We start from the raw sequence: 17,931 nt of genomic DNA, 5'->3' as shown, positions 1-17,931 counted from the left end.
TGCATTTTCATACTAATAATATTAATAGAAAGTACAGGCAGAAACGTATACTTGACTGTTAGAATTTATTTCTGTCCTTACTGGTTAAGGTCCATATTTTTTCCCTAGCATGACCTTTGCAAACATGTAAGTAGAGAGCTTTTTTATGTTAGTTTTATCAATTTTTGCCAGCTGTTTTTTTCCTTTGATTGAAATCTCACAATTTAGTAAATAGAGACCTTTAAAATATGTATTCTCTGTTGTTTATGTAGGGTGCCTTGCACTGAGCCAGGTACATTTATATGTACCATTTTTATATTTATTTTTAATTTGATACTGTTTTTGATGCTTTTACACATTTTGAATTAAAATTATTTTTAAAAGTATTATCCCTGAAACTTAAAACAAGAAGTCATTCTGAAATTATTATATCTTTGGTGAAAGGGAAACGTGGCCAACCCTACTTCTAAACCTCCCTGTAGCTCCACTAGGTTTCCAACCTGGGTATCCCTCACTAAGTGATTTAAAGGCAGGGAAATAAAACATTGATGTTTTCTATGAAACTAGCATTTGTGAGTTGATACAGATAGTGACCTTATGGTTGACTTGTTAAAGCAAGGCTGATGGAACTATAGTTACATGTATTCCTTATAATGATTATAAGTGAAAATGTTTCCATTTCTCTTACACAGTAATGTTTCTTTGCAAAATGCTGTCCTAATCTTGAAGTCAGCCAATGTTACTAACAGTAGTTGTAAAGAAATGGAAAGATCACTGAACTTGAGAATGAAAATGTTGATTCAGTTCCTAAATTGGCATGTTATTAGTTATGGGACCTTGATAACTGACTTGCTTAAGCTAACCTTGATGACTTATTTACCCATAAGTAAAAGACAGAAGAAATAATATGCTTTCCATGGTTACCTAAGGATGACTCCATAATTGGTTCTTAGTACATAAGAGCCTTGCAGGGGTTGTGACTCTGCCTTGCTTACTTTGTAGCCTCAGTTTGGCATCTGGTTCCATGCTTGGTACATGTAGATGCTCCACAAATACTTGTTGAATTAACTGTCATTTGACCCAGTAGTTTCACGAAAACCCAGTCTTTTTGCAAGGAGAATAATTCAGAAGGTTTATAATGGCATCATAGCAAAATGATGCAAACATAGCTTAAATAATTGGCACCAGGTTAGTATTATGAAAGATACACTCTCTCTGAAAAGAAAAATTTGTAACCGTGTGCTTTGTAAATTTTTCAGGAGGAGCAGAATAGAGGCAAGCCTAATTGGGAGCATCTCAATGAAGACTTACACGTCTTGATCACTGTGGAAGATGCTCAGAACAGAGCAGAGATCAAACTGAAGAGAGCCGTTGAGGAAGTGAAGAAATTACTGGTACCTGCAGTAAGTAGTAATTTCCAAATCTTAGATTTGGGCCCCAACCCCTTTTTCTGTTTAATTGTTTTCATTACTGTAGTGATTGTGTTAATAAAGAATAGGTTATTTATTTTTTAGAAATCTCATGTAGCCTCGCAATATAAAAAATAATTTATAATTCACTCTAGTATAGTAAGCAAGCATAGACGTTGCTCAAATCCTTAAATGGGAAAGCCTGTTTATTTGGGGGGAAGGATTTGTTGTGAGGGGAGCAAACTCCATTAGTTGTGTACTTTTCAAAGGTATTATTATCTTTGCATCACTCTATTATCAGGTAAGAAAGTAGGTACATTATCAGTAGGGTGATGAATGATGAAAGGTTTTTGTTGTTTTTTTGTTTGGTTGGTTGCTTTTTTTTGAAGGGAGGAGCAGTTTCTCCTTGTAAACAAGTAATGAGTGCACAGAAAAGTCTGTACAACTAATACTTATGTGGGAAGACCTATGTTAGCCTGTGGGTTCCAGGTACCCTCCTGCCATGTCATTGTCTCAAATGTTCCATAGTGAACATAATACGGTAACCTTTTCTTTTAGGAAAAAAAAAAAAAAAAAAAACTAACTTTTGCTGATAGACCAGGCACCATTCTGAACACTTTTCACACTTCAGCTCATTTCATGTTTTTTTCTAAGTTACTAAAAACTATTAAAGTTCGTATTTAGAGAAGACACTGAAATTGATAAGACAGTGAAAGTAATTTTGGAGGGTGGCGTCTCTTAAAGAAAAGACCCCACCCGTCTCTCCCTGCACAGTCCCCCTCCATTTTCTCTTTTCCTCATTATTACACAACCCTTTTAGGAACTTCTCATTTAGAAATGATGATTGCACTCACTCCCGGGGTATTATCTTTTTCAGTGGAAAATGAAAAATAGATTGTTGGATTTCAGAGTCATTTTAAAAAATATTTTTTACATTGGTAAAAATGATAGAAATGGGAACCCTAGCTTGTTGTTGAAAAAACTAGGAGTACTGTTAGTATTCTGCCAAACAAAAGTTTATTGACATTTACATAAGTGAGTATGGCGTCTGTTGTTCTTCATTCCCCAGATAATTTGTTCTATAAACAAACTTACAAGCCGTGAACAATTTTCCATTTACTTGACAAAGTTAACCACTTGGAAGACAAGAGTTTCAAGTAAATTTTATTCAGTAGGTCTTGTAAGGGATATAAACAAACAGGTTAAATATAGACTAAAACCTGTAGTTACATACTATTAAACCATATAACCTTCCTCCTTTTCCTTAATAATTGTGCAGTTTTGAAAAGCTGCATAGAACAGTGCTTTTTTTCTAAGTATACTGAACTGTTAGGCCCATGATCAGAAAAAGTTGACATTTTTATTGCTACGTATAACTGAAAATACTCAGCTCACAAAATACACACAAATAAGTTCACCTAATACTGCGAATAGACCAGTTGTCAGATAATTTAAACTCTTACCTATAATCATTCTGCAAGCTACTGTAGTTCTCAAAAGTTATTAACCTAGTGGGGGCCTGGGGAGCTGAGTTGGTTAAGCATCTGACTCTTGATTTTGGCCCAGGTCATAATCTCAAGGTTCATGAGATCAAGCCCTGTGTTAGGCTCTGCACTGACAGCTTGGAGCCTGCTTGTGATTCTCTCTCTCCCTCTCTTTCTCAAAATAAATAAATAAAACTTGGAAAAAAAAAACAAAAACAGTTATTAACCTGGGAAAAAGCATCATGTTAGAACTGTGTTAGTAACCAGCATGTGTCTTTCAGAAAGTTAATGGATTTCTGTGTTTATTTCCTCATTTACAAAATGAGAATTGGAATAAGTGACTTCTAAGACCATTTTGATTTTAAAATTGTCTCTGAATATAGAAAGGTGGTAGTAGATAAAAAAAATGATAGAAACTTTTTAAAAATTCAATTTATATTAAAAACATTTTTTTTTTTTAATGTTTATTTTTGAGAGAGAGAGACAGACGTGAGCAGGGGAGGGACAGAGAAAGAGGGAGACACAGAGTCCAAAGCAGGCTTCAGGCTCTTGAGCTGTCAGCACTGAGACTGACGCCGGCTCGAACTCACGAACTGTGAGATCATGACCTGAACTGAAGTTGGACACTTAACCCCCTGAGCCACCTAGGCACCCCTATACAATTTATATTTTAAAAGAAAAGAGTACTTTTGATGATCAGTCTATCTCCTGTGGAAGTACTTTTTAGGGTTGTTATTAATCACTACCTGTGAAATAATAAAACTTTCTTAGAATTACAAATGTTAGAATAAAAATACTTTAAGCTACAGGTTCTATAAAGTGATTTATTCTTGTAGTACGTTCCCATTCCTATCCATTTCGTCAGATAGTGCTTATTGTAACAAGGATGCTATGTCACGGAATTTATTTTCAGTGAAAACGGAATAACATTCATATTACACATTTCTGGTGATGGTGCTGTGATGAGCAAAGGCTTAAACAAAACAAGCTTTACAGTCCTGAAGTGTCCAGTGATTTGGGTTTTTACTTATATAGGTTATTGGAGGCAGGATATATAGTATTTGAGAGCTGACCTCTAGATTTGAGCCCCGTCTTTGTGGCTTTTTACTGTCTCCTTTTCCTCTCATGTAGTTACTGTGCAATTAGAGAATACATGGAGAATGCTTCACATAGTGCCTACCACATAATGGTTGCTTACAAGTTTGCTGCAGCTTTTTAACACTGTCTAAATAATACTGTTTTGTAATTGTATAGGTTTATATACTATTTCTTCCAAGTGCTGAGTATAAAAGGGATGCATTAATTCAGGATTGAAAAATAAAAGTTCTTCTCAATTCATTATTGTTTTTAAGTAAACTGGTTTGACCCTTACTAAAAAAAAAAAAAAAAATTTCACTGTAAGGCTCCATACAGAACCCTTTAGTTTATCATTGCTGAACTATTTTGAAAACAATATTTTCGGATTGAAAGTGGAGACCATTTTGATTTTTTTTCCTATTTGCATAAAAGTTATAAAGGGAATAATACGGAGACTAGTAATTATTTTGAAATGCATTATTACAGAAGAGAATTATTGCCCTAACTCCATGGGATTTGACTAAGGGTTGTCAGAAACACTGCGTGAACGAGAACACATTTCTTATCAGCATTTGCATTTTGCGGAACCTCAGATTGCCCCTCCGGTGAGCTGCCAGGGGATCTTTACAATTTATTCTTGTATTATGTGACAACTTTTTGAAACGTTTCTGTGGTTTTCATGTGTCAGTATTTATACTGAGAGTAGTGATCCTCAAAATTTGGTTCTGGTGACCATTTCAATCTCACGTGCTTGCTTATCCATTAAGACTAAATTTTCAGTATTCTTCTGTGGTTTGGCGTTTCTAGCTGTTTACCAAGTGTCCAGAACAACACCAAATCCAGTCATGTTTATTTCCTGCATCCCTCGGATGTGCTCACTTCCTTTGGCCCGCATTTTCTTTATGCTTGTTGCTTTGTGACATTGCAGTCTATTCAGTCACCTTGCTTAAAAAAGCCTTTTGGTGGTTCCTCTCACTCCGTGAGGAGAACGCAGAATTTTTACGGTTTTGTTTGTGATTTGCCATACCTTATTTTTCCAGCTTCATTTTTCACTCTGCCCCAAACCTAAAGTACACACATATGCGCATACATTCCACACTAGGCCCCCACAGATTGAATCACTCTGTGTTTATTTGATTTCTTGAAACTTCAGTCTTCTCCTTTCTGGGCCTTTGAGTTCGTTCAGTAAATGTTCACACGTGCATTTGCTGTGTCAGCTGTTGAGGATACAGAGAGAGTAAATAAAGCTGACTGGCACGGTGCCTGCCATCTTGAAGCTTACCTTCTGTTCGTGGGGAGGTTGCAGCTTAGATTAACTGACCATAAGAAAAACCAGATATAAACTGTTAGGTTGTGCTAAGATGTGAAGCAAAATCAGGCAGGGTAAGGAGAATGGAGAACCGTGGATTAAGGAAATACTATCTTATAAGGGATGATTAGAGAATGCCTCTCAGAAAATGACATTTGGAAAAACCACCTAATTGAAATGTAGTGCCATCATTTGGATATCCAAGGGGTTTCTAAGCAAAGACAACAGAAAGTGTGATGGTCCAGAGACATTTTTGGGGTCTATCAAAGGGGGTGCAGCTCAGTGAGCAGGTGGGAGGGTGGTGGAAGGTGAAGTCAGTGGGGAAGGGTGAGAAGGCAGGTTACACACAGGGTGAGGAGGAAGGGTGAGAAGGCAGGTTAGATTTTAGTCTGACTTGAGAAGCTGTTGGAGGAATTTGAGGAGAGGAATAATACAGTTTAATTAGATTTTAAAGGATTATTTTGAATAGAGAATAGATAGATTGAGAGTGATGGAGAAAGCAGCGATGCTGATGCACAAGTACTTGTAGTTTGTGAGTGAGCTGAAAGTAATGGGGACTAGTGTTTGAAAGTGCTGATTCTAGATTTATGTTCAAGGTGAATCTGACAGGAACATTGATGGGTTGGTTGGTGTGTATACGTGAAGACGTCAGGGTTTTCATGCGGAGCAATTGGATTCGTCTCCTATTTGTACAGTTAGAGGAGCAGGTTTGAGAGGCAGGAAGAGCAGGTGGGTTTGGAAGTGTGAACGTTGAGATGCTAAGTGTTAAATAGGCGTTTGTTGATAACAATCAGGTTAGGTAAGATGGGACTAGACTATGTCAACGTTGAAGTTGTCATTATATCAGAAGCTTTTAGAGCCACGAGGCTAGAATGGTATCATGGAAGAATTGGATAAAGGTGAAGAAGAGTTGAGGACAGAGCCCTGGGTACTTCGCCAACTAGAGAGCAGAAAGAAGAAGGGGGTCCATCCAGCAAAGGAGACCTGGGAGAGGAGCCACTGAGGCCGAAGGAAAACCAGGAATGTGGAGTCTTGAAAGGCAAGTGAAGGAGTTTGTTGCTGAAGATTATTCAGTTTGGTAGTGGTCATCAGTGATACAGCCAGTTGATTTTTTTTCTTTTTTTTCTTTTTGGATGATGAGTTTAAAAGCTTATTTGGCTCTGGTTCAAGAAGGTATGGGGCAAGAGGAAAAGGAGGTGGAATTTTTTTCCCTGAGATTTTATTATTTAGGTAAATGATCCCTTCAGTACTCTTGGCCTTTTACTTCTTTTACTGGTTCATTGGTGGTGGTCTTTCTCTCCATCCCTCATCACCCTCTCACCCCATGGGAGGCCCTTGGATCTTTTGAGAGCACCTCCCTAAACATACAACAGCAGAATGACCATTCCCTTCTCTTCATTGAAAAGATGCTGCATAAACTTAGCAAGCAGGATAATTAACTTGCACATAGATACTTGTAGGATAAGTCTGTTGGAATAGAATTACTAGGTTAAAGGGTATGTGCATTTAAAATTCTAATACTTTGTTCATATTAGAGTTTTCAAGTTGCCTTCCAGACAATTTATGCCAGTTTACAGTCCTGCCAGTGTTGTATGAAAAAGACTGCTTACCAGCACTGTCTCAAACCCTGGGTATTAACCAAAGTCTTAAATTTTTGCTTTCCTAGTAGTTTACAAAATAATTGTAATCTCTTTAAATTACAAAAATGTGGGGGCGCCTGGGTGGCGCAGTCGGTTAAGTGTCCGACTTCAACCAGGTCACGATCTCACGGTCCGTGAGTTCGAGCCCCGCGTCGGGCTCTGGGCTGATGGCTCAGAGCCTGGAGCCTGTTTCCCATTCTGTGTCTCCCTCTCTCTCTGCCCCTCGCCCGTTCATGCTCTGTCTCTCTCTGTCCCAAAAATAAATAAACGTTGAAAAAAAAAAATTAAAAAAAAAATAATAAATTACAAAAATGTGAATAAAATAATTTTCATGGTTCTTAAAAATATTTGGATTTTTAGATTTTTATATTAAGCAGTGGTGTGATTATATTATAGACATTTTTGTAACAGAACACTGTATTCTTACCTTTGTGTTCATATCTTGACCAGGTACATAGCCCCTAGTTTCATATTGTTTCTATGGGGAATGATTCAGTTCACATTTCATTTACAGAATACATTTTATAGCTAACATGTGGGATTGTCTGTGTTATTTCAGTATAAATGTTTCTTAACTATGTAGAACAAGTTCATGTTTGGAAGGAAGTAGATGTAGAAAGAGTTGCATGAATAGTCATGGGGTTTTTGCCCATCTTGTTTAATGTCACAAAAGGTCTAGTCTTGGCTTAAGGGACCTGGGTGAGTAGGAGAGAGTAGAGAGCAGAGATTTTTTTGCTCTATCCGAAATATCATAATTAAAATAATAATCAAAAGTAATAATTTAATTGCATCTGCTATTTTTAAGATTTAATGAATCTGGGTAAAGGTTGTACTATACTCCCGTGTGACTAATTTTTCTAATTTTGATGATTTTACTGTGTCCACATCAATTCACGTAACACTATACACAACTAAATGTTTAGTAAATCAGTTCAAACCCTTTAAATTCAGATTGGGTTTTGGGGCGCCTGGGTGGCGCAGTCGGTTAAGCGTCCGACTTCAGCCAGGTCACGATCTCGCGGTCCGTGTGTTCGAGCCCCGCGTCGGGCTCTGGGCTGATGGCTCAGAGCCTGGAGCCTGCTTCCGATTCTGTGTCTCCTTCTCTCTCTGCCCCTCCCCCGTTCATGCTCTGTCTCTCTCTGTCCCCAAAATAAATAAAAACGTTGAAAAAAATTAAAAAAAAAAAATTCAGATTGGGTTTCAAAACAACCTTATGAAGTAGGTTTTTCTCCCCCATTTTTCCAGCAAGCATATGGACATAGAGAAACCTCAGAGCACTTGGCAATTCTTTGTTTCAGGAAAAATATCGTTCAGTATTCTTACCTCATTGCAGACGTAAGGGTTTGAGATGATTCACACTTCACTCATTACTAGAGTCTGATGGCATTTTACCTAGAGAACTTACTTACTTTGGAAATAATACCATTTTATTTCAGATGTTTCTTTGACTTCAGTGATCAGTTCATCACAAAACTGTGCATAACTAGGGAAGAATAATTTCTCTAGTTATATGTAATGTTTTTTATCTGACAAGTCTAAATCTGTTACTACCAAATATCTGCTTAAATATATCCTTTTTATCCTAAGTACAGTTTGGTGGTTTGAATCTCACTTCCGTAAGCCTAAACTGCACACGTTCAGATTCCTGAGGCCTTCAGTACACTATTATAATTACAGTGTGATCTTCTGTGAAAATGTAAATTATACTCACTGATAAATAAGGACTATAGAACAATGTCCTGATTTTGCTAATCTTTGGGGACTTAGGGGCAGAAACCAACTACTGATATAAATCTACCTTCAAAGTGTTTGTGGAGCACCGCATGTATTCCTGCCACGCAGTTGAAGTAATCTCTCTTCCCACTGTTGGTCTTATTCCATTTGATTAATTCTCCTGTAAGTTTGTAAGAGCGATTTAAAAATTATATGTGAATCATATTAAAGTCATGATTGCTATTTCACTTCAAATACAATTCAGGTTCTGTATCGGCCTCTGCAAGTAGGGCATCAAGTTAGTGACCTGGTATGAGGCTGTTGTGTGGTGAGGAAGTGACTCATTAATTGTAAACAGTTAGGTAGTTGTGGAAAATGTGTAAAGTTAGAGAAGGAAAATGTCAATGAAATCATTTTAAGATTTTGGATAGCTCCGTGTAACTGTAACGTTTAATTTCCACATGTAGTTTATTTTCTTTCCATGTTATTTTCTCAATGGGAGGAAGAATTTTGAAGTACAAGGATGAAAGTTAGAAGGAAATGAGCAAATTAAAATCACTTTTTCTAAAATGATTATGAGGAATCCTCAAACTGACCAGTAGATTTTACTAAGTATGTAGGTGGAACAGTAAGCAAAGGTTTTCTAGGAAGAAACAGTGCATTGTGACAAGATTTGATACAATAAAAAACACTTCCTATTTTGAGTGCACCCTATAACGAAATTAGTGTTACATGGAATTATTTAGGGATTTATGATTTCTGGTTTTACATAACTGCTTTGTTGTACAAGTTAATTGAGTAGGAAAAGACGGTAGTTTTCATGATTCATATGGAAATGTACAGTATGGATTATTTATTAAGTTTTGCTCAATATTTAAGACCGGGTATGTTGATCATTTTTGTTTGGTAGTAGGTCTTATTGCAAAGTAGTACCATTCCTTGCTTTTCTAAACATTTTTATTTCTTTATTTTTTTTTTATTTAAAAAAAAAATTTTTTTTTTAATGTTTATTTATTTTTGAGACAGTGAGAGACAGAGCATGAACAGGGGAGGGTCAGAGAGAGGGAGACACAGAATCTGAAACAGGCTCCAGGCTCTGAGCTGCCAGCACAGGGCCCGACGCGGGGCTCGAACTCACGGACCGCGAGATCATGACCTGAGCCAAAGTCGGCCCCTTAACCGACTGAGCCACCCAGGCGCCCCTGTTTCTTTATTTAAAATTCTGTGATATAGTTACTAATTTAATACAGCCCCCAGGATGAACTATTATTTTGTAGTTAGACGAATGAAATTTTAAGTAGATTATTTAGTTCTTATATATGTAAATCTTAGGCTTTTAAACAAATATTTTCAATTTATTATAATTGGGAAGCTTTCTTCAGGTGACATTTAAATGCTTTTGTTGTTATACACATCTCACACTCTGTCTGTGATCCCTTCAAAATAAACTGGGCTGTTGAATTTCGTGGATCAATTTCATCTTACAGCCTTAGCTTAGAATTCACCTAATATGCTTACAAGTGTACAGAATTCCTTGAACTGGAAAAAAATTCTTATTTTTATATATTATTTTTCAAATCACTTTATATGTGTGTGTGTAAATATATATGTAAATATATATGTATATATATATATATATATATATATATATATTTGATCCTTAGAGAAAGCTTGTGTATTAAATTACTCATTTATCAATTCTGTTATTGGATGTTTTCATTTCCTTTATTCTTGCTACAGGGAAATTGTAATATGTTATAAATTTCCAGTTCATTTTGCCTTTTATAGCACAGTAAACCTGTTTGTAAGTAATTTGGTTTTGATGTGTTCACGTACATATTGGGACATTTGATCAGTTAATTGTCTACTATTTTAAGGACTTAAGCTTTTAGTCTGGGATGGGTGAAACCATTAGGAAGCTTTGAGGAGAAAGGAATGGCATGATCTGACTAATATCCTTTAAGGATTACTTGGCTTGCTCTTACTTAAAACAGATACAGAATTCAAGAGTGCAAGAAAGGACGTTCTCGTAAGAGTCTTCAAATTATGGCCCTTGGGCCAAATCCTTCCTCCCACCTGTGTTTGAATAACCCATGAGCTAAGAATGCTGTTTGTGTTTTTTAATGGTTGGGGAAAAATCAAAAGAAGAATACCTCATGATTTGTGAAAATTGTATGAAGTTCAAATTTCATTACCTGCTAAAAAGTGTTATTGAGACACAGCCATGCTAATTCATTAACATATTGTCTGTGGCTGCTTTTGTGCCTCACAAGTAACTGCAACAGAGACCATCTGCCCAGGAAAGGCATTTGCTGTCTGGCTCATTACAGGAAAAGTTTGCCAGTTGATGGACTGTTGGATTAGTCCGCATGAATGATGACGATGGGTTGGGCCAAGATAGCTGTAGAAGTGAGGCATGGTCTGATTCTGAGCATATTTTTTAAGTGAAGTTGGCAAGTTTTGCTGATGGATTGTCTATGGGATGTTAGAAAGCAAGGAGTCAGAGATGACACCAAGGATTTTAGACCGAACAGCTGTAAGGACATAATTGCTATTACCTTGATAAAGAAGACTTTAGTAGGAACAGACTTTGAAGAGATTGTCAGGAACTCAGTTTTGGACGTAGTACGTTTGAGATATTGGTTGGTTACCCAAGTAGAGCTATTCTAGTATCCTTTTCAGATTAACAAATACTTATTCCAGGTTGACTGTGTTTCAGGGCACTGGGGGTCCAGAAAATTATTTAAAGTAAGATCCTTAATATTTAGGGCAGTGACCTTTCTCTAACTGTATTCCATGAGACACTTTTTCATGAGTGTTCCAGGTAAAGGAAACCTTTACTATGCTAGTAATTATTATGGGGCTCTGGTAGGAACCATTTCTGAATTTAATTGACCATCAAATCTTTTTTCTGGGAGTGCATTCACAGCTAGTGTTCTAGAGATCTGTGTTTAAGAAATAATATGGCAACTAATGGGTCTGATTTAAGTACAGTTGAGCTGTTTCTCAATACTGAAGAATAGACATTTTGAAGAAAGAGGGAAAGAAACCGTGCTTAAGGGTTTTTTCCATTTCTTTTTTTTTTCCAATTTCTTATTACACAAAATAAATCACCTTCGTTTTAAGTGTACATTTTGACAACTTGTATACGCTACCACAGTTGAAATTTCCTTCACCTCTTTGCCATCAATTAACCACCTCCCCCCACTGCTTCCAGGCAACTACTGTGGGTAATCCCTCCCCCTTTTTAATGGTCACTAAATTCTATGTATTGACATACGATTGACTAATTATGTATATTTAGGTTGTACAATGTGATTTTTTCAAGGTGTACATGATGGTTTGACCTACCACATGTTGTGAAATAGTTTTCACAAGAATTAACACATCTGTCACCTCACCTAGTTATTTGTGTGTGTGTGGTAAGAACACTTAAGATCTACTCTCAGCAGATTTCAAAGGTACAGTGAAGTGTAATCACTATGCCGTATACGCGTTCTGTAGAACTTACTCATCTTATAGCTGAAAGTTTGTTCCCTTTGATGAATGTCTCCCCGTTTCTCCTACCCCTAGCTCTTGGCAACCACTGTTCTACTCTTGGGTTGTATGAGTTCAACTCTTTTGGATTCAGTGTTACCTTTTGTAGATTTCATAAATGAAACTTTTTTCTGTGCCTTTTTTCACATAGCCTGATGTGAAAGCTTTTTGAAGTTCATCCATGCTGCTGCATGTATCAGTGGGCTCTTCCTTTTTGTTGACAGTATTTCATTGAATAGATAAACCAGCTTATCCTTTCACCTGTTGTAATTTTAATTTTTATTTCTCTTAAGACAGGTGATCTCAAGCATCATTCCATGTGCATCTTGACAATTCATATATCTTCTTTGAAGAAGTGTCTGTTTCAGTCTTTTTATCAGTTTGTCTTTTTTGTTGTTGTTACTGTTCTAACAATTCTTTATATATTTTGGGAGTAAATTCTTTATCAGTCATTCTAATCTGTGGCGTGTTCTCCCTGCGCCCCTAGATTTTGTGGGAAGGCTTTTATTTACAAATTCAGTTTTATTCGTAAATATGAAACTTGTCAGACTTTTTCTTTCTTGTTTTTGTATTTTGCAAGGAATTTTATTGTCCTCATCATCTGAGTTGTTAATGTTTTGTCATGAAATTTTTCATAATATTCCCTTTTTATCTTTTTACAGTCTATGGGGTCTGTGGTAGTGTTCTTTCTTCTATTCATGATGTTAAGCAGTTTGTGACTTCTTTCTACTTTTCTTCATCGTCTAGCTCTAGAGCTTTATTAATTTTATTTATCTTTTCTAAGGACCAACTTTTGGGTTTATTGACTTTTCTCTGTTCTACTTTGTACTGTCTTTTAAAGATACAAATTTCTCTCTATAATGCTTTAGCTGCTTCCACAAAATAATGTTACATTGTATTTTCATTACATTCAGTTCAAAATGTTTTTTAATTTCCTTTATAATTTCTAATTTGACCTATGGGTTATTTTCAGATGTTTCCAAGTTTTTGGTACTTTTTTTATTGGTCTCACTGATTTCTAGTTTAAGTTTTTCTTCTTAGAGAATGTATTCCATAAGATTGCAGTCTTTCTGAATCTAATTAGGACTTTTTATAGTCCAGCATATGGTCTGTTTTGATGAATATCCCACATATACTTAAAAACATGTATATTTTGCAGGAGCTTGGTATGTGTTCTGTAAATCTTGTTTAGAGGAAGGTGATTGAAAATGTTTAGATTTTCTCCTATTCTTACCCATTTTTCCCCACTTTTGTGAATTACTGAAAATCTTCAATCAGTCATTGTGAAAATATGCATAATATTTCTCCTTGAAAACAATGAAATAACAAACTAATTCAGTATATATGCACATGTGTACCTGTGTATGTATGTATATGTGTATGTATGGCTCACACAACCTATGTGAAAACAAGGTTGGTCATCTTTAAAAGATTTCATTCTATGTTTTATATAATGGCAACTTCCCCCTTGCCTTAACTTTGAAGTCTTTGTGTTTTTTGCCCAAAATGTCAGCTATTTCATGTAGCACGTTTTCTAGCGAGATAGTACCAAGCAGTACTTAGGTGGCAGTCAGTGTTTTAGAAGATTTTAGTTAACTGAATTTACAAGAAGACATCACAGTTGACTGGATACTTAGGGGAAGAAGACTTCATGTAGGTAGGTGAGGCTTGAGCTGGAACTTTCAGACACAGGACTCCTAGAGACAGAATCAGTATATTTGTATGCCAGGTCATTAAAGGTGGTGACAAATGCGGGAGCGTTGCACACATCATGCATGGTCAGGGACTGTCACTTAAACTTGGAGCCTTTATTCTCTTATTTGTAACATTGGACTGTTCCCGCTTATTTGGCCTTGGATGGACTTTAGAAAGGTAAAAAGTATGATTTTAGTTACATGAAAGTTTAAGACATTTGTTCCTCTTTCTTCCTCTTGGGTTGTTTTTTTATGTTATATGGACTGGTTACCTCTGCATCATGGCTGTGTCAATTATAAGCTTAACTTCTGCTCTCAAGAGGCACCATACAAAAAGAAAGTGATTCTGTTCCCTGCCTACAAAATGTACTGTCATTGCTGGTCCACAGTCTTGTATTACAGGCTTTTGGTCACAGTGGCATAAGAAGATGATGAAACCATCTATTAATGTTACCAAAAAGTGACATCATAAATGTATAAAAGTCTCTGTTTTTTCTCTCCCCCTCTCACTATAGGAATACATCTGTTATCTCAGCCAACAGATACCATCCCTCTTTCAATTAATTCTCATTCCAGTTAGTTGGGAAATAATAAATAATACCATTTCTCTTCTCATTAGCTAAGACTTTGTATGGATACATATCCTGTGATGTTTCCTAGTCTTCTTCACTGAAGGGACCTAAAAAACACAAGAATAGTGGAAGTTGGGGGGATATTGTGCTGGACTTAATGTTATGAAGTAGAGGTGAGTGAGGAACATAGTGATCCTTTTCTCACCTGAATTTTCCTGCCCTTCCAGTAGGAACAGGTAAAGACTTCTGTTGAAGAAGTCAAACACTGAACTGGAAAGACTAAACGAAATGAGCAGCACTAAGCTTTACTAGAGAAATGAAGTCTCTTCAGGCAGCTGCAGTTTCTGTCGCCTCACGTGAAGACGGTGTGGCGCACACGGTGCCCCTGGTCCCAGACAAGGCACAGTCTTCCTTTCGCGTTTTAGCCCTGTGCTGGGGGTGGTTGTGTCTGGTTTTTGTTCTCTTACTTTTTAAGTTTGCTTGTAGGTATTTGAGAATTTGAACATTAGTCAGTTGTAGAGATACAGCTTGTTTACTCTTTTACAAAGGCAGTCATATGCATAGAGCTCAATAATGTTAAACTAAATAACTGATCTACTAGATTATAGATGCTGCCGAGTTTCCAGATGGGGATTTTGAAATTTAAAGTCGCTTCAGTTATTTCAGGGGCTACTAGGAAATTGAAAAAAAAAAATTATCGAAAGTAGTTTTAATACAGTTTTTAAAAAACTACAGATGTTCTCAAAATTTGGGAGAGTGGTAGAAAGAAAGGATCCATCACAAAATACAGTTTTTTTAAAGTTTGCTTTTCGGGGCGCCTGGGTGGTGCAGTCGGTTAAGCGTCCGACTTCAGCCAGGTCACGATCTCGCGGTCCGGGAGTTCGAGCCCCGCGTCAGGCTCTGGGCTGATGGCTCAGAGCCTGGAGCCTGTTTCCCATTCTGTGTCTCCCTCTCTCTCTGCCCCTCCCCCGTTCATGCTCTGTCTCTCTCTGTCCCAAAAAATAAATAAACGTTGAAAAAAAATTAAAAAAAAAAAAAATAATAAAGTTTGCTTTTCATGTTGCCTGAAGATTCTCTCCTTTCTAATGCTGTTAACTAATAGTTAACTGTGTATTGATTATAACCTGAAAATAGATGAAAAGAGTTAAAGAATACGATGGGAAGAATGATAATGCCTCTAGACATGGAGTCTTACCTTGGAGTTAAAGGTTTTTAACTGGATTGTTAGTGAACGGATAGTACTGCATTTAGTTCTTGATCATAGTATCAGTCGTTCAAATCTATGGTACTATTCTCCTCCTTTTCGTTTTATTGGGAAAGAAGGTAAGGTATTAAAGGATACATTTAAAGACATGTGATGCACTTGCCCCTTGATAGAGCTGTAATACGAGAGAGCATCTCTCTCATGTAAAGAAAGGTGTTGCTACTGTTTTCTGCCATGAACAACCATTTTAATCTGAATGGAAAATCTGTCTAGGGACCCAGAGTACAGTAATTAGCAGTCTCTTCAGAGTGTCAGAGCAGAATTACTATTGTAATGGTTTAGCTGCAGGATAAAAGGATTGAATTTGGGTCTGCTTGTCTGCCAAACTAAAATGAGTTGCCATGGGAATTTTCAAATGTGAGAGGCGTTTACTTAAAGCAATTTGGCAGGTTTGAATAAACTCATAAATTACAGGTTTGAAAGGAGCCAGTCCTTGCTGCCTCTCATATAGGCAGGATGTATAGAAGGCTGAGAGCTTCTTCAGTTCTTAATGAGAATGAGTTGATCCGTGCTGTCATGCAGACGGTCCACTTATTAAGGCTTGTCTCTTCAGTAAATAAAGTACAGTAAGCACATTTAAGGAAAGGTATTTCGTTCCAGATCTCTCGAGGAAAAAGAAAGTGACAACTCTAGACATAAATTTCCCTTCCTAAATTAAATGTATTTTTAAATAATGCTCTTAAAATGATGGTTTTGTTTTAATGAACATTGACCTGGTATTAACTTTAATTTTGCTCAGTGCATGTAATAAACATATATCTTTACACTTGTCATATCTGTCTTACCAGGAAGATGAACATTTAAAGCTTTCTTTGGAAACCAAATAAGGTATTCAAACTTACAAACTGGATTATTCAATTTGCATGGAAATACTTTCAGAGAGACCTTCAGCTCTCTTCTCTCTCTCAAAAACGGAATTTTAGTATAATTACTTTTTAGTGAGAAAATGCTCCCTTAAATGCCTAAGGTGATGAACATCACTTATGCTTGTATATAACCTTACTTGTCCTCAAGATATCAGTAATGATAACAGTTCTTGCATTGGTGGTTTATATCTGGCCTCCAGAAAAACAAACAGTGAAATTTAAGTGTTTAAAATTTTGAAACTAAAATATTCTCACGCAGTAAGTCAGGTCTTTGTGGAAGTCAGTTAACATTTTCAAGCCCCTTTGCTTTCATAAGGAAGGTAACGATTTGGCTGTTGCTATCTTAGTGGTCTGAAAATATTGATGCATCTTGTAAAAAAGTTTCACAAGGAGATACAGGTATGCAGGACTGTTGTTTAATTCAGATAAGAAAATATACATTGTATTTTTTAAAGTACAGCAAATATATTTTTGTTTATATATTAATCTTCATAAAGTATAATTATACATCAAAGTAGTCTGATTACAATCTCTAGTTCTGAGATTATCGTTGAACCTTAATTAATAAATTAATAAACCTTAACCCAGCAGCAGCTAAGACTTTCAGAAGTCTCATTTAAATTTAGACTACAAAGACAATCCCAGAAGTCCTTCCCAGGGATCTAGAACTGGAATCAGAATGGCCTTCTATGTGCTCTGTGTAAGGTACTCTGATGCAAATGGGTGCGTACTGCTTTCAGAAACGTGGTGAGGGACGCACTTGCGGAAGTTGAAATGTACCGGTTAATTGCTTCTTACAGAGAGGGAGAGTACTGCATAGAATTTAACTGGATTCTACATCAGTGTCTTTTTATACCCCACCCCCTACTCTGCATTAGGGCAGCCACAATTCCAACCAGAATTTTCACAAAGAATCGAAAGTACTCTATCTTTGTTTGGATAGCCATTCATATGGACAGATTAAGGCGTGTGATACGGTGGAGGTTTTAGGACTTCATTCACTGTCCCAAATCACTGAGGAGCTATATTGAAATCTCTTTACTCTCTGTCCAGCTCTCATGTTGTCCGACAGTCGGTCAGCCCTTGTAAAATGAACAGAAGGGCTTTTCCCCAAACTTGGAGCTTCATTTTGACGAAGCTCCTTGGCAGTAACAGTAAAATATGTCTTGGGTAGGGTAGCTGTGCACAAGCCATCACAAATATAGACTCTGTATGAAAAACATCCTCCTGGTCATTATTATAAGGATTCATTAAGGAGTGGCTTCTCTAAACACACAAAAAATGTAGTTGATAGTGTAGATAAGCTTATAACTCTAAGGTTATAACTCTAAATAGAAAACAAGGGATTCTGGACATAGGATAATAGGGTAGTATGTGTTTATTCTCT

General features: G+C 36.6%; 1 protein-coding gene across 1 annotated transcript in view; it reads left to right on the top strand.

Annotated features, from left to right (window-relative positions):
• QKI (QKI, KH domain containing RNA binding) overlaps window positions 1-17,931 on the top strand; it is a 110,046-nt gene that overhangs the window by 72,644 nt on the left and 19,471 nt on the right. The window contains exon 3 of the mRNA XM_040448703.1: window positions 1,239-1,382. Within this exon, the coding sequence (XP_040304637.1) occupies window positions 1,239-1,382 (144 nt within the window). The remainder of the gene's footprint in view (window positions 1-1,238; window positions 1,383-17,931) is intronic.

This window comes from Herpailurus yagouaroundi, unplaced genomic scaffold, assembly GCF_014898765.1.
Source record: "Herpailurus yagouaroundi ecotype Mexico unplaced genomic scaffold, PumYag 198, whole genome shotgun sequence".
NCBI lineage: Eukaryota > Metazoa > Chordata > Mammalia > Carnivora > Felidae > Herpailurus > Herpailurus yagouaroundi.
The sequence above is the reverse complement of the archived record's forward strand: the minus strand, read 5'-3'. Positions and strand labels throughout refer to the sequence as shown.